Here is a 25,752-nt window from a genome sequence, read left to right as displayed (position 1 = left end):
TCATATGTATGTATAATAGGGCTGTCAAACAATTAAAAAAAAAAAAAAGAAAGTTGTGATTAATCACAGTTTTAATTGCACTGTTAAACAATAATAGAATACCAATTCAAATTTATTATAAATATTTTTGGATGTTATTCTACATTTTGAAATATATTGATTTCAGTTATAACACAGAATACAAAGTGTGCAGTGCTCACTTTATATTTTTATTACAAATATTTGCACTGTAAAAGAGAGTATTTTTCAATTCACCTCATAGAAAGTACTGTAGTGCAATCTCTTTATTGTGAAAGTGCCACTTACAAATTTAGAATTATTATTATTTTTATACAACTGCACTCAAAAACTAAACAATGTAAAAGTTTAGAGTCTACAAGTTGAAGCATGAAGGGGCATATGACTATTTAGCATATTTGGCACATAAATACCTTGCAACGCCGGCTACAATAGTGCCATGTGAATGCCTGTTTTCACTTTCAAGTGACGTAAATAAAAAGCGGTCAACATTCTCCTGTAAAATCAAACAAACTTGTTTTTGTCAGCGACTGACTGAACAAGAAGTAAGATTGAGTGGACTTGTATGAAGTGAATTGAAAAATATATATTTTTTGTTTATCTTTTTTACAGTGCAAATATTTTTAATAAAAAATAATATAGCTAGTACTGTGCACTTCGTATTCTGTGTTGTAATCAAAATCAATATATTTGAAAATATAGAAAAACATTCAAAAATATTTATAATACATTTAAATTGGTATTCTATTATTGTTTAACAGTGCTATTAAAACTGCGATTAATCATGACTATTTTTTAACCTAGTTAATTTTTTGTGTTAATTACGTTCATTAACTGTGATTAATTGACAGCTCTAATTTATAACAGTGAAAGTATTATGCCCCAAATTATTTTGTTTAATAACAAATTGGAGCTAGAATTTCTGATGGCTGTGATGTGCAAGAGGGAGACATGGACACGGAATCATAGAAATATAGGGCTGTAAGGGGTCACTAGAGGTCATCTAGTCTACCTCTCTGTGCTGAGGCAGTACCAAATATACCTAAACCATCCCTGAGAGAAGATTCCACTACCTTCCTTGGAAAGTTAGTCCAGTAGTTACATGTCCTTATAGCTAGATTTTTTTTTTTAAATATTTAACCCTTACTGCATATTAAGCCACTTACTACTCGGCCTACCTCTAGTGGACATGAACAATTGATCACTGTCCTCTTTTTAAAACATAAGACTGTTATCAGGTCCTCTACAGTCATCTTTTCTCAAGATTAATCATGCTCTGTTTTTTTAACCTTTCCTCACAGGTCAGGTTTCCTAAATCTTTTACCAATTTTGTTGCTGTCCTGTCAACACTCTCGAGTTTGTTCAAATCTTACCTAAAGTGTGGCATGCAAAATTGGACACAGGAGTCTATCTGAGACCTCACTAGTGCTAAGAAGAGTGCAGCAGTTATCTCCTATGTCTTGTGTACAACACTTCTGTTAATGCATCCCAGAATGATATTAGCCTTTTCCACAACTGTGTCACATAGTTGACTTATATTCAATTTGTGATTCACTGTAACTCCCAGATCCTTTTCAGTCATACTATCTCCTAGCCAGTTATATCTACTTCACATTTGTCCATTTGATTTTTTCTTTCCTAAGTGTAGTGCTTGCACTTGTCTTTACTGAATTTTGCTTCATTGATTTCAGAGCAGTTCTCTAATTTGTCACGGTTGTTTTAAAATCTAATCCTGTCCTCCAAAGTGCTTGCAACCTCTTTCACCTTTGTGTCATCTGCCAGTTTGATAAGTATACTCTTCATCATCCAAAACATTAATGAAAATACTGAATAGTACCAGAAACAGGATAGAAACAGAAAACCACTGATAGCTACTCTTTGAGTATGGTTTTTCAACCAATTGTGCACCCACCTTATAGTAATTTCATTTAGACAACATTTCTTTTGTTTGCTTATGGGAATGATTTTTGTAGGATTGTGTCGAAAGCCTTACTAAAATGAAGATATATCATGTCAACTAATTCCCTCCTCCCCCCCCCCCTCCACTGGGTGAGTTACCCTGTCAAATAAGGAAATTAGACTGGTTTGGGATTATTTGTTCTTGACAAATCCATGTTGGCTGCTATTTATCACCCTATTTATTTTCTTCTAGGTGCTTACAAATTGATTTTTGTGAACTAGTGTTTTTCCTGGAATCAAAGTGAGGTAGACTGGTTTATAATTCTCCAAATTCTCTTTGTTTCCTTTTTTAAAGATAGGTACCATATTTACTCTTCTCTAGTCCTCTGGGACCTGATCTATCCTCCATGATCTTTCATAGATAGTTGCTAACGCTTCCAAGACTAGTTCAGCTAGTTCCTTAAGTATGCTCAGGTGAATTTCATCAGGCCTGCCTACTTGAATACATCTAATTTATCTAAATATTCTTTGTTGTTCTTCCCTATTCTGACTTGTGTTCCTTCCTCCACATTTAATATTAGTTGTGTTAAGCATGTCCAGGAAGAAGATGTTAGCAATTGCGTACTCTGTAGATTGTATGGGGAAAGTGGACTTGGATAAGGCTGGAAAAAGACTAATTTTCTTGTCCCCTTGTACCCTCTCACTGGGTGATGTCTTCCACTTACATGATTTCAACTACTATCTCTATGCTGACAACTCCCAAATCTTCTCCACTAGGTGTCTTCCTTCATCCAAACCTGCATTTCAGTCTGCCTTTTTTATAGCTCCTGTATGCTCAATCAAGAGTTTAAACTTAATATGGCCAAAACATGAGCACCTATTTTTTTTTTTTCCCTCTGGAGCCTTTTATATGTCCCCGTTTTCTGTTAATTTTCTCAATGCCACCATCTTTCCCATTATTCAGCCCCATAACTTGAGGGCCAGCCTTTATTCCTCCTCCTTACATCCATTTTGTATCCAAATATTACCTCTTCCTTCTGCACGATATTTTTAAAATGCAGCCTTTTCTCTCTGACCAGATAGCAAAACTCTCATCTGAGCTGTCAGTCTCCTGTCTTGAGTACTACAGATTTCCCCTTTCCAAGATTTCCAACACTCATATTTCCCCACCCAGCCCACACAAAACAGTTGCAAAGGTGTAATTTCTGGCCACATCAACTACCTCTTTGAGTAATGCCACTGTCTCCCAACAACAAGCTTAAACTGTGTCCTTGCCTTTAAGATGTACCCTCCTCTCTACTTATCTGAGTAATGGCATAATCTTACCATTCGTTGTCTATTACCTCTTACCCTCTCTCCTGTTTTGATAGCCTTTTCTTGCATAATATCTGCGACTAGATTGTAAGATATTCAGGGCACAGATCTATTGGCTTATTTTTATGGTGAGGTGCCTAGTACTCCATCTGGTTCTGTAAAATAATGATAATCACTAGAACAGATGAGGAAGGTTGAAGAGAAGATGTGGAATTAGGAGGGGAGTTGATCCATGAGAAATTGCTTATTAAATACTGTGTATAAAGAAAATGTTGGCCAGTTGTTATACTATAGCAAACAAAAGCATTATTCAAGGATTGTGATTGTTTTGCAATTTGCAGTGGTCTCGCTCGCACACTCCCCCCCTCCCAAAAAAAGGGGTGGGGGGGGGGAGAGCTGAGATTCCTATGCAGTAAAGGGGAAACATGTAAAAATGGTCACCCAAGTACAAATAATATAGTAAATGATGAGTGGCTCTCCTAGAGCAAGGACACTCTTTTTGTCTCACTTGCTATGGTTACTGCAGCATCTGTTGATATAGTAATTCATCTGCCAGAGGACTGGAAGAGCCAGACTAAAAATTATGAAAGCTGCCAAATCTGCATAAAAAAGTTTTATCTCTTATCCATATTATCATATACTATGTTTGGGTGGCCTGTAGAATTCTACAATCCAAGTAGTGTTTGTTTTGTAAGTAGAGTGAAAGATCAGATTCTTACTACATCTCCATTATGTTTTTGTTCTAGCAATTTTCCTTGGTTCTTTCCGAGTGCCTTATGAGGAAATCAAAATGATGATATTGGAAGTAGATGAAACACAGCTGGCAGAGACCATGATTCAGGTATGTAAATTGACAGGCGGTTTAAATACCAATATTTCAGTGTAAGCGTCTCATTAAACAGAAACCTGTTACTGACAAAAACTCTTAACACAAATTATTCAGCTGGAAAATCATTGCTGCATAATTAGTCTCTTAGCATTTCTAGTAAGCAAACAAAACACAATCTTTTTTTTACATTTGCAGAGTAGATAAATCTTATCTAAACACTTGCATTTATATTCTGCTTTAGTATTTGTTTCCTTATTACCAGCATCCAGAATTCAACTCCACTTTATGTATGTATTCAGACAGATAAACCAGTATTTAATAACTTTTTGTTTCTACCATACCTGCAAAATGATTTTTTGTGGAACACTCTGTATTACCTTCACCTGTATTGCACAAAGCTGTCACATTGTTCCTTGTCATGAACTAGGCAGAAAAAGATTTTTCTTTTCAATTAGAACTGACTTGATCTGGGATCCTACCTTCAGAAATTCCAGCAGCCGCTTATCTGTGAATGCTTCCCTGGAGTGTAATTGTACAGCACTTCACATTCCACAGCATTTTGTTCAAAGCAGAAAATCAATACAGTTCTATTTGGGTACAAAAGAATCTGATTCTTAATATTACTTCTTTTCAAAGTATTATTTAAAGAGTGATAAGTTAAAGAATCTGACTACACTCAGTGGAACATAATCAACTGATTATGCTACAAATACTCGATAGTTCTGCATGACCTAGGTTGAAAAAATATCATAATTGCATGTTACAGACAGTGTTTTGGGATGTACTATATATAATAATAAATAAGTGTACAACACTGAATGTTGTAATTTTGCATACCATGTATTGTTCCTTGAATTATTGTATCAAAACACTTATTCAAGAAATAGTATTCTGTTGAACTGCAGAAGAGTTCCTTGTTCATTCATATTGTAAAGTTTCAAAAAATGTTCAAGAACCATGTGGTTCAAGAAAAATGTTAGGAGTTTTCTTGAACCACATGGATCCAAAACAATTAAAATAGTTGCATGTGGTTCCTTGGCCACTTGTTTTATTGCTAGTTATTGATATGTGTTTGGTAATGTGACTTGCTTCCTTTGTTTATTTTTTATTTTTTTAAGGTTTGTTATCTGGTAAATCAGAATATCTCAGGATCTAGAAGTTTTTATAGTAAGCTGTCAAACTTCTAAAATATTAACATAGTATTTAAAATGTGTTAGAATTTATTTGAAAATTTAAAATATTGATAGACTCACAAATGTGGTCTTCTAGTCTGACCCCTTGCGTAACATCGGCCATAGGACTTCCCTGTATTAATTCCTGCTTCAAGTCCAATAGTTGTGCTTGAAGTAGAGTACATCTTTTAGGGGGGGGAAATGCCATCTTGATTTAAAGATTTACTATGATGGAGGATCCAGCACAACCCTTTACAAGTTGTTGCAGTGATTAATTATCCTTATTGTTAAAAATGTGTGCCTTATTTAGGGTCTGAATTTGTCTAGCTTCAACTTCCACCCTTTGGTTCTTGTCATACCTTTGTTTGCTAGAGTGAAGAGCCCTCTATTATCAAATTTCTGTTCACCATGTATGTCCTTACTACTTACCATGTAGGTACCATCCTACTTACCATGTAGGTACCCACTGCCTCCTCCATGCTAGAGTCCCTCACTGTGAAGAGGAAAGTCTCCAGCAGCAGGGAGGCATCAGGCAGTGGGACACTACATTGTTAAAAAGCAGTGTAGATGGAGTGGCATTCCATGGTGAGTAGATACATACCTGGGTATATGCTCACAAGATTCAGGAGTGTCTTTATTCACCTAAGCAGTGCTTCACCATCTACACTATTTATACGTGTGCTAGAGGGGGGAGGGGCTAACCATTTATGTACTCTACCCTGAAAGGACTGCACAGTGTAGACATACTGATATATTGTGAATGATAAGTATTTCATCATCATATAATAGGACTATATCATCTGGTTTTTCTTCCAAATACAGAACAGAAATATTTATTTGAACACTTCTGACTTTTCTGTGTCGTGATTAACAATTCTAATACTGAAAAATCTCCTCCTTATTGTCCTTAACATTCCTGGCCAGAGATTTCTTCTTAGGTCCTTTTGCTTCCCTTATCAATTTTCTACAATTAGCTTCTGATTTATATTGATTGCTATCAACTTTCACTTTTTTCCATTTGGTGTGTGATTGTGCATGCGTGTGTGGAGATATATATATATATATAATTTTAAATATAACAAATATACCAAAATACCTGATTAATCATAATACACAAAGTAATTACAGGATTAGAATAAAGGGAGGGGAAGTGACATACTTATCTTCAGGATTTGCATTTATCATAGACCTTTAAAAAGTCAGCCCAAATTGCTTTGATTTTTTTCAGGCATTCCCCTTCTGCAGAATGCTAGTTATTTGTCAGCTGTGAGGTCAGCCATATCACTTAGCTAGGAATCAATGTTTGGTGGGGATCAACTTTTGCACTATTAAATTTTTGGCAAGGAAAGTTACATATTTAAACGACGCCACCTGGTTACCAGCTAACCTCCAGGTATCAGGAGTATATCCAAGAATGAAACTTAAGGAGGAGGGCTCCAACATACCATCAAATATCAAATTGGTCTTTTGACTCACTTCATACCAGAAATTCTTGATTCAGGGCACTCTCCAAACTAATATAGCACCAAGTTACATTTCCAACAGCAGTCAGCATTTACGAAGCCCATTACCATTAGTTTATGTAGTGACCAGTATGTTCGGGGGGAAAAAAGGTCTTTTGTTGAATTAAGTCAGTCTCAGATCTATAGTTTTTTTTTTTTTTTTAAACAATGATGATTGTTTTTATATCTGCTTTTACATCCACTGTAAATGAGGCTGTTTTTAAAATCAGTATAGCCTTCTTTCTCAACTATGTAATTTTGGCTTTTTGGGGAATCTAGTATAATGTTCTTAAACAGTTCCCAATTATCATTCTCATTATTCTGTTTAAATTCTTTCTCCCGGCTGATTTGGCTCAATTGTTTTCAGCTTTATCCTTCAGTAAAAATATAGTATCTAAAATGTATATATACCAGCATTCATTGTAACTACTATAGTTGGGGGTCTGCCATTTCTCTTGAGGATGGGAGCGAGTCTGATAACTAAGTGAGGATTGAGAGACCTATCTTAAAGTTATTCTCTTCAGAAGTGCTGTTATCCTTTTTTTTTTTTTTTTTTTTAAAGGTGTTATTTCCTTGTCATTATGTGTTCCTTCTCCTGTCCTAAGACACTGAATTAACAGACAATACTATTATACCTCATACTAGCAGCAAGAGAGCAGAGTTGTAAACATAAATCTCACCTTCACAGGATGGTGAATCTGGTGCTGGCAGTCTTTCCTCTTGGCCTCTCTTCACTGGAGGAAATCTTATTATTCCTGTGTTAATTCGGACCTCTAAAGTTGTGGTCTTCTCCTTCCACCCCTTTTTTCCTGCCTTTTCCTCAGCTCTGTGTGGTTACCAATATGAGTCTCTTGGGTTGGAGCTGTGCATCCAGGTAATTTGTCAACCCAGGTCTTGACACATGGAAGAATGAGAGGGGAATGTCAAGCTCCTTGAGCTATGGAGCTCCCATCTTACTCTTCTAATTTGGGAGCCCCAGGTCCTGAACATCCTTCTCTTTGTCTGTAGTGACAATCAAACAGTGGTGGCTTCTGACATCTGTTAAGGAGGTACTGGCACTGCTCCCCTCCTTTCAGAGGTAATGCTTTTATGTGTTTGGCTAGAACTTGCCTTCTAGCAATAGTGCTGGAGTGCTGTGAAAACATGCTTGTAGACTGGCTCAGTCAGAAACTGTTAAGGGAGAATACAGCCCCAGTTCTTTCATTTTTGAGGCCACTGCCAGAGTGTAAGGCACTTCGTTATTTTCTTAATGGTATCCATCAAGTGTCCTTATTTTATTTTCAGACCCCCTACCCCCTCCAAGCCCTCACACTCCTTTGCAGTGCTTTTTATGGAGTTGAAATGGGAAAGTGAGATGTTGCTTCCACTGCTACCAACAGTGGTGAAAAAGGTCAGACAGGATAAAACTGTTTTTCCTAGCTCCATAGTAACTCCACTGCTGCTGGTTTTGAGATCTCACAGGCCTAGAAGTGAACTCTCCTGCGAACACTTTCCAAGATGCCAGACCTGCTCTTTGAAAGCCATGTGCTTTGCCATCACCTTCATCTCAGGGTAGCTGCATGATCTTTGAAGGAAGTCTTTCTTAAAGGGAGGTTTCTTGGCTGAGGTGACAGACTGTCAGAAGAGCAACAGAAAACTTGTTGTTGCCTCTCTCATTTATTCTGATCTGGAAGATCTCTATGGCCTGACGTGACATCATACCATTATTGCCTTCCTGTTTACTTCTGGGTGTTTTAGATTTTCTTCCATTAGTATTCAAAAAGGGACTCAGACTAGTGATTCATCAAGAGATTCCTCAGTAGGACTTGATCTACATCCTGCAGGTTCTAATGCAACCCCCAGTGGAGCCCCTTGTGCAGATTTCTTTCCTTTAGGACAGCCATTAGTGTTGCAGGAATTTCAGACAGAAGAGTAAGTTGAACTTCTTTACGTAGTCTCTCTGACTATTTGTCAATTTTTTCCAGAAAAAGTGGGGGGTTTTCAGCCTTCCTTGGAATTTGTTCCCAAGGAGAGTACCTAGTTCCACCTGAACAAACCCATATCTCTTCCTCTCTTAGTCCTGGCATCTCTCTCCCCACCGTCCTGAGGTTCAGAGATAGCATTTATTGAATGTTGTGTGTTCTCCGCTACTTTTTTTCTTTTTCCTTCTTGACTTTAGAAAGTCAAAGCAACTGTTTGTCTATTTTGAGGGTTGCAACAGGGGCAAGACTGCAGATAAAATCACTATAGTAGAACCTCAAAGGTATGAAAACCAGAGTTACGGACTGACCAGTCAGTTGGACACCACGTGGAACTGGAAATAAGCAATCGGGCAGTAGTGGAGGTTTAAAAAAAACAAAAAAAAAACAAACAAAAAAAACAAATACGGTACTGTGCTTGTATTGCATCTTAAGGTAGCCACATCTGGGCTGCCTGTCCCTACCTCCACCCGTGAGGCAGCCACTTATTGGTAGGAGGTGAAGACACTATTCAGAGTTACGAACAATCTCCATTCCCGAGGTTCTGTAACGCTGAGGTTCTCCTATATTGCTAGGTGCTGGCGTTAGGTTGTGCTCTCACAATGTGTAATGAGGCTATGACCTTGTTCCCAATTTGCAAGATGCCATGTAATGAAAGAGTTTTCTGCTTCATGGGCAGTGAATGCTGAGCATTCATTTCCAAGGTGTGTAAGGTGGCAACGTGGTTGTCTCCTCACTATTTGTATGTCTTTATCTCTGCTTCCCAGGATGCCTTCTTTGGCTGCAGGGTTCTGCTGTTGACACAGTAAGGTAGCTCTGCTTCCTAGGGTTACTGCTTGATACATGCACTGTGTGTCTCTTAATACCCTGTCAGAGGATAGGAGAAGATAGACATACAAAAAGGGAAAATTACTTAGCTGTTTGTCATAGTCTCCTCTTTTTCTTATCCTACCTTCCACCCTCCTTCCCAGTAGGTGATGTGCTCTGCCTGTTTATTACTACCATTGTGTTTCTTGTTTTTCTCTGCTGTCTGCCATTTATCCATTGTCACAGGAGGGGAGAAGAGGAGGCTATGAGAAACAGAGCTACAGTAAATAATTTTCTGTTTGAAAATCTGTCTCAAAAAACACTAATGTGCTCCTACTCAAATAACCCAGTTTTGCACATAACGGACTCCTGTCAATAAATAACAGAAACAAACCTGGTCTCCTCCCCTCCCCCCCCCCAAACCATCCACCATAATGACATGTAAACTCTGAAAGCATATTTTGAACTATTTAAATATTAACATTGTTTTTCCTCTGTTTTCCCCCCTTTCCCTCCAAAAAGGGGAGGGGGAATAAAGAGAAGAAAATATAATTTAACCTTAAGGGCAAAAATGTAACTAAGTCATCCCTCAAGTGTTAAGGTTCTTAGACTTGTGTGGACTTGCAAAGTTGGTTACATATAACCGCTGAACTAGTAAATGAAAATACTTTCCATGGACAATGTGGGCAAATTAAAGATCCTTAGCATTTGCACTTGTCTTTCCTGTTGTGACAGGATGTCCAGGTCTAGGATCTCAGAGAGATATAGAGCGTCTTTTTGTTTTGTTTTTAAACTTATCTGGCAACTAGGCCAGGTGAGTCTCATTAGTGAAGGCTTCAAAGGATAAAAGATGGTGTCTAAGGTAAGGTAGGTGGCATAGGATTAGACAGGTGAGAGTTTTATTATTTTGTTTTATTTGTAGGCTCTTCTATAGTGGTGATCATAGTAATTTTTGAGAACCTCACAACCATCTGTTGGGGAAAATCTCCAGAAACAGCTGGCTCAGGAGGAAGTTGAGGCTAAGATTTATGTTTATTTTTTTCTTAAGAATAAAGAAGTACCACCCATGTAAGTGTGAGTTTTAGGTGCTAAACTTGTCTGTCTGTATTACTGTATTGAGAGATGATGGGGACTCGCTTCATTCACATCTGATACTAATAGTGGAATTTCTGGTCATACTGCAAAAAGGAGACAAATAGAGGACGTTGTGAAATGGTTGGCTGTTCAGCAGTAGCAGCTAAACCAGGATCCACCACAACAGGAAGAAACTCAACAAGCATAGATTCAATTTTTGAAGATGAACCAGACTGTCATCCTGTCCAAAAGAGGCAAGAGCTTCAGTAGGAGCTGATTCGGGGGTCACTAGCCCAAGTTGTGCTTCCCAGCTGCCAGTAAGCCCAACCCCTTTATTGCCCAGTCTGAGACTAGAAGATGCCCAAAGGTGTTTATACAGTCACTTTCAAGCAGATAGGCACATTATCTCAGTGTAGGATGAATCCAGTGCCATATATTTGATCCTTTTTCTGATGGGAGAGGTACAGACTTTGTACTGGATATATAGTCTGGTGCAGAGTGCTATGCTGTGAAGGCTAATTTATTGAATTGATTGGGTGTTTCAAGGGAGAAGTGTTTGCATGGGTTTCCAAATGGGCTGTATTCCATGGGAATGTGACCAAGTGCCTTCCCTGGTGTGTAAGAGGCCAGTGATTAATTTTCTCAAGCCCAAAACTGTATGTTAAGGAAAATAACAGTTGTATTTATATTGGAGCAGTACTTGGTTACTTTGCAAACTTGGATGTGCCTACAATAGCTGTCAGAGTCTGTGAAACCGTGTATTCTTGTTCGAGTAGTGTCCTTACGGGTGCACCACTGTAGGTGCGTTTGCGTCCCTTTGATACTGATGGGAGAACTTCGGTAGCCATGTCCGTTCAGCCCGTGCATGTGGTGTCCCCTCCTCGTGCTCTGCTACGAAGCTAACCAGTGCTGCGCAGGCGAACCCCACTCAGTTCCTTCTCAACTGCCCCGGCTAGAAACAGAGCTAATAGCAGTTCGTTCATCAGATTATTTCTCTCTGAGAACTTCAATTGTTAGTTAATCCCTTTCTTATTTGTAGAAGTTTCTTTATTTTCTCGTTCTTAAAAACAAACAAACAAAAACACACACAACCCAAAACCACTTTTTCTCCCTCTTTGTCCCCCACAGTCTGTCTGCCACAGCAAAGGGTATTCCTGGTTCACCAGGCTTTAAGAGGTGCCTCTCGTTTAAGGAGGCCATCCCTGTAGCGGATAAATATTACCACTGCATCTGTTTCCTTAGGGAAAGCCACATTTCCTAAAAGTGTGGTCTCTGCCAACAACTCAAGTCCAGATGTTGGAAGGATTGAGAACTGGGAATAAAACTCCTCCTTATGGAGGTAGCTCTTCAGCTGTCCCTGACCTGAGCCAGCAGTCATCCAAATGGCACGAATCTTCCCCACAGCCCTTGACATCTAAGGACTATGGGTCAAAGAAAACAGCCATGGAACCCTCATGTGAGGCTTCAAAACAGAGAGCCGTGAGTCCCCGGAGTGAGCCTTGAACTAGCTGAAAAAGATCACCAGTACATTTTGTATCGTCAGTACCAAAACAGTCTAAACATGATATCTATAGCTCACGAGGGTCTGAAGTGGCAGGTAGATATAGGTACCATTGATGCACTCAAGGATCTGATGGGCATAGGCACTGAAGCAATGGTACCGACAGATAAAGGCAAGGACAGAGACCGCACCACCCCCAAGAAGACACTGCCATACCAGCACTACCATTGGCACCATCAACAGTGAGCCATCCCGCCTCGGAGTGCTTGGTTTGGTCCAGATCACCGATCCGTTCAGTGCTATTGACCCACCAACAACCACCGTCTGCTCCGAGTACGTCAGCACCACAAGAATTCAGGCATTCTAAAGACCTCATGGTTTCTGACATACCCGAGTCTCCCTTGCTCGGTACCAGGGCTTCAGTACCAAGTTTACTTCAGATGCAGGAATCTCTGCCGCTACCGTGTCATGCACCTCCATTCTCCAGCGGTGAATCAGATCTCCAAGAAGAGGAGGTCGTCTCCCATCACTCCTCCCATGTTCCTTATAGTGCCCGCTACCAACCTGGGCCCCCTCAGTCATATCCTCCATCTGCTCCTCAACAACCCTAGTATGGTCAGCCGTGGGCACCACCAGTAGGACCCTTTCCACTATCCCAGTGGCCCTACTGGGATCCCTGGGCAACGAATAGAGTCCATGTTTCCTGAGCATCTAGTGTGGCCCACCATGAGCCTTTGAGGTGCTCTCCCTCAGCCATGGTATCCAGAGCCTGTGAACCTGCCCAGGAGATCATGTAGGAAAAGGAGGGTGGATTTGAGAAGGAAGTCACACCACAACCCAACTACTCTTCCTCCTCTCCAGACAAGGCAATGATACCCCCTCCACCATCCCTACCCAACCACTTCAGGCTATTTCAAGATCTGGCAAAAAGGATGGCAGACACATTGCAGATGTCTCTTGAGGAGGTAAGACACCCATCATAAATTCCTGTACAACTGGCACTCCTCTTCTTTCCCCATCAATGAGGCCCTTCTGGACCCAGCCAAGCTTATATGGCAAACCTCAGCATCTGTCACGCCTACCTGCAAATGGGCCGAGGAGAAATATTATAAAGATAGAGAATTTCCCCCCCCATTTTCTCTCCCCCCTGCCCAATAATTCCATTGTTGTGGATGTGGTCAACTCCCGAGGTCACCAACACCATGTGAAATCCATCCCCTATGATAGGGACTGAAAGCATCTCGATCTATATGCGAGAAAGGCCTGTTCATCCACCACACTGCAATTCAGAATTGCAAACTATCAAGCTCTGACCGCAAAATATGGCTACATCAATTACACCAAGCTTAGCACGTTTATTGATCAGCTACCAGAGTCACAATGTGAACAGTTTCATGCCATTGTTAGTGAAGGACAACTGGTGTCCAAGACAGCACTCCGATCAGCGCTTGATGCAGCCCACACAGCAGCCCGGTCCATCTCTACAGGCGGGGCTATGCAGCTGATTGCAGCTATCTGGCTTCTATAAGAAAATACAGACAACAGTAGAGGACCTCCCCTTCGAAGGCACCAAATTGTTTGCCAAGGAGACTGACACGTCCCTCCATATGCTCAAAGATTCCAGGATCACTCTCCGGTCATTAGGGATTTATACATTTGGACAAAAAAGGAAAATTTAGTCCTCAACCTCAGCATAAAATCATGAACACCACATTTTCCAACTTAACTCTATTATGAGCCTCAAAGGGAAAAATCCAGATTTTCCAAATCTTAAACCATCAGGCCCCCAGTCTTCCTCTTCACAACAATCCAGTTTATAACATCAGTTTTGACATCTTGACACCACTCCCCTCAACACCAACCCATTGTATCCTTTTGGGTACTGCTTTGCTTTATTCCACAGCAACTGGGAACAAATAACATCTGACCGATGGCTTCTGGAAATCATCCACACAGAGTACTCCATCCTCCCTTCTCACTCTTCCCCATCCCTCTCCAGGGACTCTTCTCATGAGAGTTTATTACAACAAGAAATGGATCATCTCCTCCATCTAGGAGCCATAGAGCCTGAACCTTAGCACCTATGAGGCAAAGTTTTTTACTCTGGTTATTTCCTCATAACCAAAAAGAGGGGAGGTTGGAGATCCATACTAGACCTCAGAGCACTGAACAAATTTGTCAAAGATCAAAAATTCAGGATGGTCACACTAGCAGCTATGATTTCATCTTTGGAACAGGTAGATTGGTTCTTGGCCTTCGACATATAGGATGCCTATTTCTACGTATTGATCCTACCTTCCCACAGATGATTCCTCAGTTTTACCCTGGGCCAGGACCATTACCAATGCAGAGTACTCCCCTTTGGCCTCCCATCGGTTCAGAGAGTATTCCCCAAGGTCCTCTGCATAGTAGTAGCTCATCTACACTCCCAGGGGATTATGATCTACTCCTACCTGGATGATTGTCTCCTCAGAGCCCGCTCCTTCAACGAGGCCCTCCAGGTCACCCAAACTGCTGTAGACTTCTTCACAGAGCTGGGCCTACAGATCAATGTCCAAAATTCAACGTTCACCCCTTGTACATTGCCTAGAGTTCATAGGAGGTGATCTTGACTCATTACAGGCAAGGACACTTTAGCCACAGCACAGGTTCCACATTTTGGCCATGCTCATAGAGGCAGTAAAAAGCAGTCCTCAAATATCAGCCAGACACAGCCTCCAACTTCTGGGACATATGGCACGTCAGACTTTATATGAGGTGCCTCCACTTGGTCTACAGGCCGAACAGAGACAGACTAGACAAACCTCTATCACTGCCCACCAAAGTCAAACACTCCCTGGACTGGTGGAAAGACCCAACAAATGTCTGCACATGGATACCCTTCTCGCAAACTTCCCCATCATTATTTCTCACCAGCAATACATCCCTCATAGGTTGCGGTGCACATCTTGCGACACAGGGCAAGTGATCATCTATGGAGATCTCTTCATATCAACTTTCTCGAACTCAGAACAGTCAGGAAGACCTGCAACAACTTCCTTCTGCTGATAATAGGAACACACGCAAGAGTCTTGACGGACAACATAGCATGCATGTACTATATAAATCACCAGGGAGGTGCCAGATTGTGGTCTCCTTTTGAAGAAGCACTAAAGCTATAGAACTGGTGTATTTCTCACAATATCAGTGGCCTATCTTCCAGGAGTACACCAGTTGCTGAGTTTTCTAGAGACACGTCTCTCTACATTTTCCAGTCCCTCTCACTGGGCACTCACAGAAGTTGTTTGCTGCCTCCAAAGAGACAGTACACACCAACCAATCAGCTTAGCTGAGGTCCCACACTTTATTTTAATATATAGCAGAGAGATGGCTTTGAAATAAAACAAGAATAAATTTATTTATTAATAAAGAACACAGATTTAAGAGATACACTTTCTAGTGCCTAAAACTTCGTTCAGGCCAGCTATATCTTTGCCTAAAATAGTTTCTTACTTATAGGAAGCTATCAGCAGCTCTTGCCCTTGAGGCCAAGAGGATCCACTATTCACAGGCTCAAAGGGTACTGTTCCCTTTGTCCCCCAAAAGGGCAATTCTGTGCCAAAAAAAATTAAAAATTCTGCACACAATATTTTAAAATTCTGCAAATGTTATTTGTCAAAATAACACTACATATTCATGCCCATTTCATTTTTTGGGGGGTTATTTATTGCAAAATACCCATCAGCAAATATGTCTGTAACAATACAGAGAGACACACAATTTCCCCCAGGAGTAGAGAGTTAAAGAAACCCCTATGACAACCCAGTTCTTGTTTCTCGACCCTCCCTTCCCCCAGAGCCCAGCCGGGGGGCCAGACACCCACAACCCCTCCCCCCAAGTCCAGCTCCTCAGCCAATACACCTGAATCCCCTCCCCCCAAGTCCAGTCGTGGAGGGCCGCCAGCCCAGACACCGTTCCCCCTCCCCCCCCAGAGCCCAGCTGTAGCCACCCCAGCCCAGCCTCCCCTCCCTCCTAGAGCCCAGCTGTGGTCCCCCTATCCCAGATGTCAGCCCCCTCCCTCCCAAAGCCCAGCCATGGCCCCCTGCAGCCCAGACACCAGCCCCACTACTACCCAGAAGAAGAAACGGGGTCCCAGCCAGGCTTGTGTGGAGTTTCCTGTGTGCTGCCATCTACTTTCCTCAGGGTGTGCAGGGAACTGCAGCTGCTAGGAACTCTCTACTTACTTCCCACCCCTGCAGTATCTTCTATGTGAGAGCTGGGCTCTGCCAGGTCCAGCAGCCCCTAGTGGCGGCCAGCAGAACTGCAGGCCATTTCTGTGGGGGAAAGAAAATTATGTGCAAAAATAATTAATTTCTGCAAAATTCTGCATTGCGCAGTGGCACAGAATTCCCCCAGGAGTAAGAGATGGAAAACGAAGGAGTTTTCTCCCCTTCTTTTTATAGTCTCGTAAACCTTTAAGACAGTGATTCTCAAACTTTTTTACCGGTGACCCCTTTCACATAGCAAGCCTCTGAGTGCGACCACCCTTATAAATTAAAAACACGTTTTTATATATTTAACACCATTATACATGCTGGCGGCAAAGCGGGGTTTGGGGTGGAGGCTGACAGCTTGCGACCCCCCCATGTAATAGCCTCGTGACCCCCTGAGGGGTCCTGACCCCCAGTTTGAGAACTCCTGTTTTAAGATATATTCCTTTGATGTGTATCCCTAGATCAAGTTTTTCTTCCCTTTTGCTTGTGCAGATGCCATGCTGTCTTCCTCCTTTTCTGGTTAATATGCTTCTCTGGTTGGTTTAATCACTTCTTTGTTTACCTTAGATACAAAAATGTACTTCCATTGTCTTTGGCCTTACCTTGCTTAATTTGAATTGGAGACGCAGGCAAATAGGCAAAACAACATTCCTGCGTCTAGGGCACACTTGTGTGTCCATTGCCTTCCAAAACACATTTGAAGAACATATTCCCAGCACATGTACATAACTCTTTTTACACAACCCGTATACACACCACAGAATGATATTCATGATCAGCATGTTGCCAGTTCACAGGAAACCTTATGGGATACATTTTGGATACATATTATCACAACAGTGTGTTGAGTGTAGTGAGTGTGTCAGGCCTGATATAAGTTACAGTACAGTGGGTCCTCTGCCAGTCGGCTTTGAAAGGCTCTTAGGGTTATGGCTGAGGCTTGGCATGACATGAGTAATTAATACATGCGGGGAGGCCTTGTTCTTTGGAAGATAAGATTAGGGAGGGAAATCCAATCATCTGATTGAAACAGGATGCTTAATAAGTAAATACAGTAACTCCTCACTTAGTCGTCCCGGTTAATGTTGTTTAGTTGTTATGTTGCTGATCAATTAGGGAACATGCTCATTTAAAGTTGTGCAATGCTCCACTATTACGTATGGCTGCCTGTTTTCTCCACAGCTGGCAGCCTCCCTACACGCCCCCCTCCCCTACAGTGCCTCCCCCCACACTGGCAGACCCCGCAGATCAGCGCCTTCCCCCATCTCCTGCCCGCGGCAATCAGCTGGCTTGAGGCAGGAAGGAGGGGGGAGGAGCGAGAACTCGGCGTGCAGGCTCCCCCTCCCTCCCCTGCCTTCTGAACACCGCAAACCAGCTGATTGCCCCGTGCAGGAGGCGGGAGGGGGGCAGGGAGGGGGAGCTTGCTCGCCAAGTCCTTGCTCCTCCCCCATTCCTCCTGCCTCCTAAACGTTGCAAGCCAGCTGATTGCCCCGGGCAGGAAGGAGGGGGGAGGAGCGAGGACTCGGCATGCCTCTCCCCTCTATCCCCCCCCATCTCCTGCCCGCGGCAATCAGCTGGCTTGCAGCGTTCAGAAGGGAGGGGGGAGGAGCGAGGACGCAGCATGCGAAGTAAAGGGGGAGGAGGTGTGGGAGGGAGAAGAGGCGGGTCAAGGGTGAGGGCTTGGGGGAAGGGGTGGAGTGGATGGGTTGAGGGTTGAGCCCCCTGCCCCCGGCAAAGTCAATGCCTGTGCTTGCAAGAACAGCAAGAGGAACATAAGAACGGCCGTACTGGGTCAGACCAAAGGTCCATCTAGCCCAGTATCCTGTCTACCAACAGTGGCCAATGCCAGGTGCCCTAGAGGGAGTGAACCTAACAGGTAATGATCAAGTGATCTCTCTCCTGCCATCCATCTCCACCCTCTGACAAACAGAGGCTAGGGACACCATTCCTTACCCATCCTGGCTAATAGCTATTAATGGACTTAACCTCCATGAATTTATTCTCTTTTAAACGCTGCTATAGTCCTAGCCTTCACAACCTCCTCAGGTAAGGAGTTCCACAAGTTGACTGTGCACTGTGTGAAGAAGAACTTCCTTTTATTTGTTTTAAACCTGCTGCCTATTCATTTCATTTGGTGACCCCTAGTTCTTGTATTATGGGAATAAGTAAATAACTTTTCCTTATCCACTTTCTCCACATCACTCATGATTTTATAAACCTCTATCATATCCCCCCTTAGTCTCCTCTTTTCCAAGCTGAAAAGTCCTAGCCTCTTTAATCTTTCCTCATATGGGACCCGTTCCAAACCCCTAATCATTTTAGTTGCCCTTCTCTGAACCTTTTCTAGTGCCAGTATATCTTTTTTTGCGATGAGGAGACCACATCTGTACTCAGTATTCGAGATGTGGGCGTACCATCGATTTATATAAGGGCAATAATATATTCTCCGTCTTATTCTCTATCCCCTTTTTAATGATTCCTAACATTCTGTTTGCTTTTTTGACCGCCTCTGCACACTGCGTGGACATCTTCAGAGAACTATCCATGATGACTCCAAGATCTTTTTCCTGATTTGTTGTAGCTAAATTAGCCCCCATCATATTGTATGTATAGTTGGGGTCATTTTTTCCAATGTGCATTACTTTACATTTATCCCCGTTAAATTTCATTTGCCATTTTGTTGCCCATTCACTTAGTTTTGTGAGATCTTTTTGAAGTTCTTCACAGTCTGCTTTGGTCTTTAGTATCATCTGCCAACTTTGCCACCTCACTGTTTACTCCTTTCTCCAGATCATTTATGAATAAGTTGAATAGGATTGGTCCTAGGACTGACCCTTGGGGAACACCACTAGTTACCCCTCTCCATTCTGAGAATTTATCATTAATTCCTACCCTTTGTTCCCTGTCTTTTAACCAGTTCTCAATCCATGAGAGGACCTTCCCTTTTATCCCATGACAACTTAATTTACGTAAGAGCCTTTGGTGAGGGACCTTGTCAAAGGCTTTCTGGAAATTTAAGTACACTATGTCCACTGGATCCCCCGTGTCCACATGTTTGTTGACCCCTTCAAAGAATTCTAATAGATTAGTAAGACACGATTTCCCTTTACAGAAACCATGTTGACTTTTGCCCAACAATTTATGTTCTTCTATGTGTCTGACAATTTTATTCTTTACTATTGTTTCGACTAATTTGCCCGGTACCAACGTTAGACTTACCGGTCCATAATTGCCAGGGGGGAGGGATAGCTCAGTGGTTTGAGCATTGGCCTGCTAAACCCAGGGTTGTGAGTTCAATCCTTGAGGGGGCCATTTAGGGATATGGGGCAAAAATCTAATTGGGGAATGGTCCTGCTTTGAGCAGCGGGTTGGACTAGATAATCTCCTGAGGTCCCTTCCAACCCTGATATTCTATGATTCTATGACTTCTAGAGCCCTTTTTAAATATTGGCGTTACATTAGCTATCTTCCAGTCGTTGGGTACAGAAGCTGATTTAAAGGACAGGTTACAAACCCTAGTTAATAGTTCCGCAATTTCACATTTGAGTTCTTTCAGAACTCTTGGGTGAATGTCATCTGGTCCCGGTGACTTGTTAATGTTAAGTTTATCAATTAATTCCAAAACCTCATCTAGTGACACTTCAATTTTGACAGTTCCTCAGATCTGCCACCTACAAAAGCCGGCTCAGGTTTGGGAATCTCCCTAACAGCCTCAGCTGTGAAGACTGAAGCAAAGAATTTTAGTTTCCCCACAATGACTTTATCGTCTTTAAGTGCTCCTTTTGTATCTCGATCATCGAGTGGCCCCAATGGTTGTTTAGCAGGCTTCCTGCTTCTGATGTACTTAAAAAACATTTTATTACCTTTTGAGTTTTTGGCTAGCCGTTCTTCAAACTCCTCTTTGGCTTTTCTTATTACATTTTTACACTTAATTTGGCAGTGTTTATGCTCCTTTCTATTTACCTCGCTAGGATTTGACTTCCATTTTTTAAAGGAAGTCTTCTTATCTCTCACTGCTTCTTTTACATGGTTAAGCCACGGTGGCTCTTTTTTAGTTCTTTTACTGTGTTTCTTAATTTGGGGTATACATTTAAGTTGGGCCTCTATTATGGTGCCTTTAAAAATCACCCATGCAGCTTGCATGGATTTCACTTTAGTCACTGTACCTTTTAATTTCTGTTTAAGCCCCTCATTTTTGCATAGTTCCCCTTTTTGAAATGAAATGCCACAGTGTTGGGCTGTTGAGATGTTCTTCCCACCACAGGGATGTTAAATGTTGTTATATTATGGTCACTATTTCCAAGCGGTTCTGTTATAGTTACCTCTTGGACCAGCTCCTGCGCTCCACTCAGGACTAAATCTAGAGTTGCCTCTCCCTTTGTGGGTTCCCGTACCAGGTGCTCCAAGAAGCAGTCATGTAAAGTATCGAGAAATTTTGTCTCTGCATTTCGTCCTGAGGTGACATGTTCCCAGTCAATATGGGGATAATTGAAATCGAGTTCCTAATTTTGATAGCCTCTCTAATTTCCCTTAGCATTTCATCATCACTATCACTGTCCTGGTCAGGTGGTCGATAATAGATCCCTAACGGTTTTATTCTTATTAGAGCATGAAATTACTATCCATAGAGATTCTATGGAATATGTGGATTCACTTAAGATTTTTACTTCATTTGATTCTACATTTTCTTTCACATATAGTGCCACTCCCCCTTCCCCCCCACCCCCCACACGACCTGTTCTGTCCTTCCGATATATTTTGTACCCCGGAAGATTGTCTCATTGATTGTCCTCAGTCCACCAGGTTTCTGTGATGCCTATTATATCAATAGGTATATCAATAGGAGCAGCCGGACAATCAATCCTCTTCCACTCTCTGACTCCACCATCTCAACCAAGCTTCATACTCAGCAGTGATGACTGTAGTATTAAATTGTTTCTTTAAAATTGTTTAAAACTTATTCCTGTATTAAATTGCTTGTTTCAAATTGTTTAAAATGTATATAATGCCTTTTGTCTGGCAAAAAATAAATTCCCTGGAGCCCCCCCCATTTACATTAACTCTTATGGGGAAATTGGATTCACTTAACATCGTTTCACTGAAAGTCACGTTTTTCAGGAACGTAACTACAATGTTAAGTGAGGAGTTACTGTAAGTCAATAGGCTAAAAAAAGACAGAGTCTGAGCCAACTAAGATCAGAGGGAGAACACCAAGGAAACTATTTACTGTGAACTAGATAATAAGGAATGTCTAGATGAGGTAAAGAAGAAGTCAAAACATGGAGAACATGTGGACAGAGCATGTGATACAGGGACTGGTTCCTATTAAGTAAACAAATCAATCCTAAAATGTTTGATGCCATGTACAGTAAGTGCAATGAGATGTGTAAATGTATATAAAAATGAGATAGTTTCTGTATGACATTGGAACTATGATGTACCCTACATCCACCCCAATGCGTTTGAGTCTGATCAGCTCAGTGTAGCATTGTTGTGTGCTAAATACAAATACATGAGTGATGAAGTCGGGAGTTGAACTGAGTTCTTGGGAATCTGAGTGGAACAAAGTCTTGGAGGGAATCCCAAGAAGGGTCACAGCCAGTATTCCCTCTAATTTTTTACGTCCATGCACATAATGAATTTTGTTATGTGCACCAAGATGGAGGTGATGTGTGACAAATGACCTTCATATTGGTGCACATAACAAAATTCATGTGGTGGGGGTGGGGCCCAAGGGTTTGGGGTGCAAGAGGGGGTCAGGGCTGGGGCAGAGGGTAGGGGGTGAGGGCTCCAGCTAGGGGTGAATGTTCTGATGTGGGGCTGGGGATGAGGGGTTCAGAGTGTGAGGGGGGCTCAGGACTGAGGCAGAGGATTGATGTGTGGGCTCTGGGGTGGGGCTGGGGATGAGTGTTTCGGGGTGCGGGAGGGGGTCCAGGGCTGGGGCAGAGGGTTGGGGGCAGGGGGTGATGGCTCCAGCTAGGGGTGATGTGGCTCTGATGTGGGGCCAGGGATGAGGGGTTCAGGGTGTGAGAGGGGGCTCAGGGGGAAGAGGGTTGGGGTGCGGGCTCTGCGGTGGGTCCAGGGATGAGGGGTTTGGGCTGCAGGCTACCCCGGGGCTGTGGTGGGAAGGAGGACTCCCCCACCAGCTCTGTCTTGCCCCAGCAGCTCGAGGCTGGGGGAGAGGAGCCCCTCCCTCAGCCCAGCCCAAGCTGCCGCAGCCGAGAACAGGTTCCTCTCTGGGACAGGTCTGCGCAGGGCTGGTGGGGAGGGGCGCCTCTCCCTGCCATGGCACGTCCACACTGGGGCCGGCGGGGAGCGGCGCTTCTCCTCCGCCATGGCAGGTCCACGCTGGGGGGAGAGGCATCTCTCCCTGCCGCAGCCCTGAGCCCCTACGCAGGGCTTAATAGGTGGCTGTGCGGTCGCGCAGCTTAGAGGGAACTTAGATCACAGCCCTATTTGTTGCTCTGGGATGGTCAGGTTGCAGGTGCTCTCATGAAGATTGAATATTACTCTGTTTACTAGTTTGACAGCTAGATCTTGTGGACATTGCTAGCTCCACCCATGGCAGTAAACGTTGGAAAATCTATGAAGTCTTGTCTACCCACTCTGCTCGTATTAACAGTGTTGCGGCCCTGATGCAGATGAGTCACCAACTACTGCCGGTATTCTGAGCACTATGTTATTCATAGATTTTTAGGCCAGAAGAGACCATTAAATCATCTAGTCTGACCTTCTTTATATTACGAACTAGCAAATTACATACACTTACCCCTGGATTGAGCCCAAAAATATGTTTTTGACTGAAGCATATCTTCCAGAAAAGCATCCAGTCTTCATCTGAAGATATGAAATGATAGCGAATCTTACCTTGGTAGTTTGTTCCAATGGTTAATCAACCTCACTGTTAAAAATTTGTCTTGTTCCTAATTTGAGTTTGTCTGGCTTCATTTTCCAGCCATTGGTTCTTATTATGACTTTCAGTGCTAGGCCTGGTATTTAGTATCTGGTGTTTTCTCTCTGTGAAGGTACTTATGCAATGTAATCTAGCCACCTGTTCATCTTTTTTTTTGGGGTGGGGGTTGGGGGGTACTGAGCACTTAGGTATGTCACCGCAAGGCACATTGTTCAGCCCTTGAATCATTTTTGCGGTTCTTTTCTATATCCTTTCCATTTTTTCAATGTCCTTTTTAAAATGTGGGCACTAGACACCAGAACTGTATCCAGTATTACGTTGTTGGTCTCACCGATGCGGTATACAAAGGTAATATCACCTCTCTCTTCCTACTTATTTATCCCATCTTTATAAATCTAAGGATCAAATTAGCCCCTTTTGCCACAGCATCGTACTGGGAGCTCATGTTGAGTTTTGTCCACTATGATCCCTAAATTCTTATCAGTCGCTACTTTTTAGGGTACTGTCCCCCCATTCTGTAGATATGGCCTGCATTACTTATTCCAAGATGTATGACCTTGTATTAGTCTGTATTAAAATGTATTGTTTGAAATGTTTATTGAATACTTCTTCCTTTTCTGCATAATTAATAGCAAATTTAACATTCCTATTCCATTGTTCAGATTTCTTTTGTTCTTAGTATATTTTTAAAAACTGCTTGTTAAAGCAAAAACTGTTGTCCCTGGATATTTCCCACAAGTTTTTAGCCTCCCTTCTTAATTTTCTGTATTTAATACCTTCTAATTTTCTTTGCTGTGTATTGTAGCCCACTTCTCATTTTTTGAAACTGAAACTTCCTGACTAGCCGATGCTTGAGAACCATATCAGAAATGGGGGATGGAACAGTTAAGAAGAGGGGAGGGCGGAGTTACTTGCCCAGGAGCCTAGCAGACATGACAGGGCAACCAACTTCAATCCCAGAAAGCCACTCATTGCAGAGACTGCCCACACATGTGCACTGAGCTCAGACAGGCACAGAGTTTGGGGAAGAGAGTTGTCTGCAAGTAGTTGTATTCGAGCAGCACAAGAAGATCCAGCTGTTCTGGTTCACAATCTTATTACGGACCACCATGGATGCAACCACATTTTTCAGTCCCTCTACACTGGCCATATTGGGACCCTTGGGCCATGTACAGGGCACAATTCGGGAAACCCCCAGTGGAGCAAAGCTGGAGACCTACACCTCTCCCTTCTCCATTGGTTTCATTCCTTTCAGAGATGGAACCTCCACTGGTACCAAATGAGGAGGAAGAACAAGAGGAGAAACAGGAGGAGGAAGCTCCTCCAACTACATTTCTCTACCCCTTCCCCTGATGAGGGTATCATGCCTCCACCACATAAAACTGCTGATGAATTCAGATATTTTCAAGAGTTATTCTTCAGGATTGCAGACTCCCTGCAGATTACCTTGGAGGAAATTAAGGGCCAGCAGCATAAACTGCTTGATATCCTGCACACATCCTCTTCTTTTAAGATCGCACTACAAATCAATGAGTCTCTTCTTGATCCCGCAAAGTTGCTCTGGCAGACCCTGGCATCCATCCCTCAAACTTGCTGACAAAAAATGCTATGTTCTGGCGAAAGATGCAGAATTTCTGTTCTTGCACCCCACCACAAATTCTGTGGCGTTCAATGCGGTTCAAGAGAAAGGTCATCCATACCATTTTCTGTTCCAGCCATCCAGGCAGAGGCTGGAAACACTTAGACTTATTTGGGCACAAGGCATATTCATCAGCCACGCTCCAATTTTGATTTTCGAACTATGAAGCTCTGATGGCTAAATAAAACTACTTATACTATGGCAAGTTGGAGGAACTCTGCTGGGACCTTCCCAAGGCCAAGAGTGAGCAATTTCAGACCCTGATATCAGAGAGACACCTCATAGCCCATACCGCCCTACAAGTCTCTCTAGACTCCACAGATATCGACACGTACTCCATCACAGCTGCTGGGGTCATGAGGCGTGCATCATAGATCCACCTCTCTGGTTTTCCTAAGGAGGTACAAACCCCTGTAGAAGACTTACCCTGTGAGGGCTAAAAACTATTCTTGCGGCGCATGAACAATTCTCTTCACTCTATTAAAGACTCACTCTACTCTCCCAGCTCTTGGCATCTACATGCCAGTGCCGAAGAGACACCCGGAGAAGTATCACCTCCTCCCGCAATACTCAATGACAGTACGCCATCCTGTGCCTAAAACAAAGGCCTCCTTCAAAACGTAGACTGTCCACTCCTCATGGGGATACCTCTTATGCACCCCCCCACCAAAGCAACAATTTTGAAGGTGTGGTTGAGGCCTAGAGAAGCCTCCCACTCTTCCAGTCATTGCAACCATCTTTGACATCCCACCAGCTGGGTGACCAAATGGCTCAGTTTTTCCAATCATGGAGACTAATCACCTTGGATGAGTGGGTTCTAGAGATAGTCAAGAAAGAATACTCCTGCCCCACCACACCCCACCCCGTACCCCT

The 25,752-nt window shown here is 42.6% G+C and overlaps 1 protein-coding gene across 1 annotated transcript in view; it reads left to right on the top strand.

Moving 5' to 3' along the window:
• The window catches only part of LOC112113274 (protein diaphanous homolog 3-like), a 470,784-nt gene that overhangs the window by 198,839 nt on the left and 246,193 nt on the right, over positions 1 to 25,752 (top strand). Inside the window, exon 16 of the mRNA XM_026652145.1 lies at positions 3,978 to 4,072. Within this exon, the coding sequence (XP_026507930.1) occupies positions 3,978 to 4,072 (95 nt within the window). The remainder of the gene's footprint in view (positions 1 to 3,977; positions 4,073 to 25,752) is intronic.

This window comes from Terrapene carolina, unplaced genomic scaffold, assembly GCF_002925995.2.
Source record: "Terrapene carolina triunguis isolate 2854851 unplaced genomic scaffold, T_m_triunguis-2.0 Scaffold18, whole genome shotgun sequence".
NCBI classification, from domain to species: Eukaryota; Metazoa; Chordata; order Testudines; family Emydidae; genus Terrapene; species Terrapene triunguis.
This window is presented reverse-complemented; position numbering and strand designations above follow the sequence as displayed.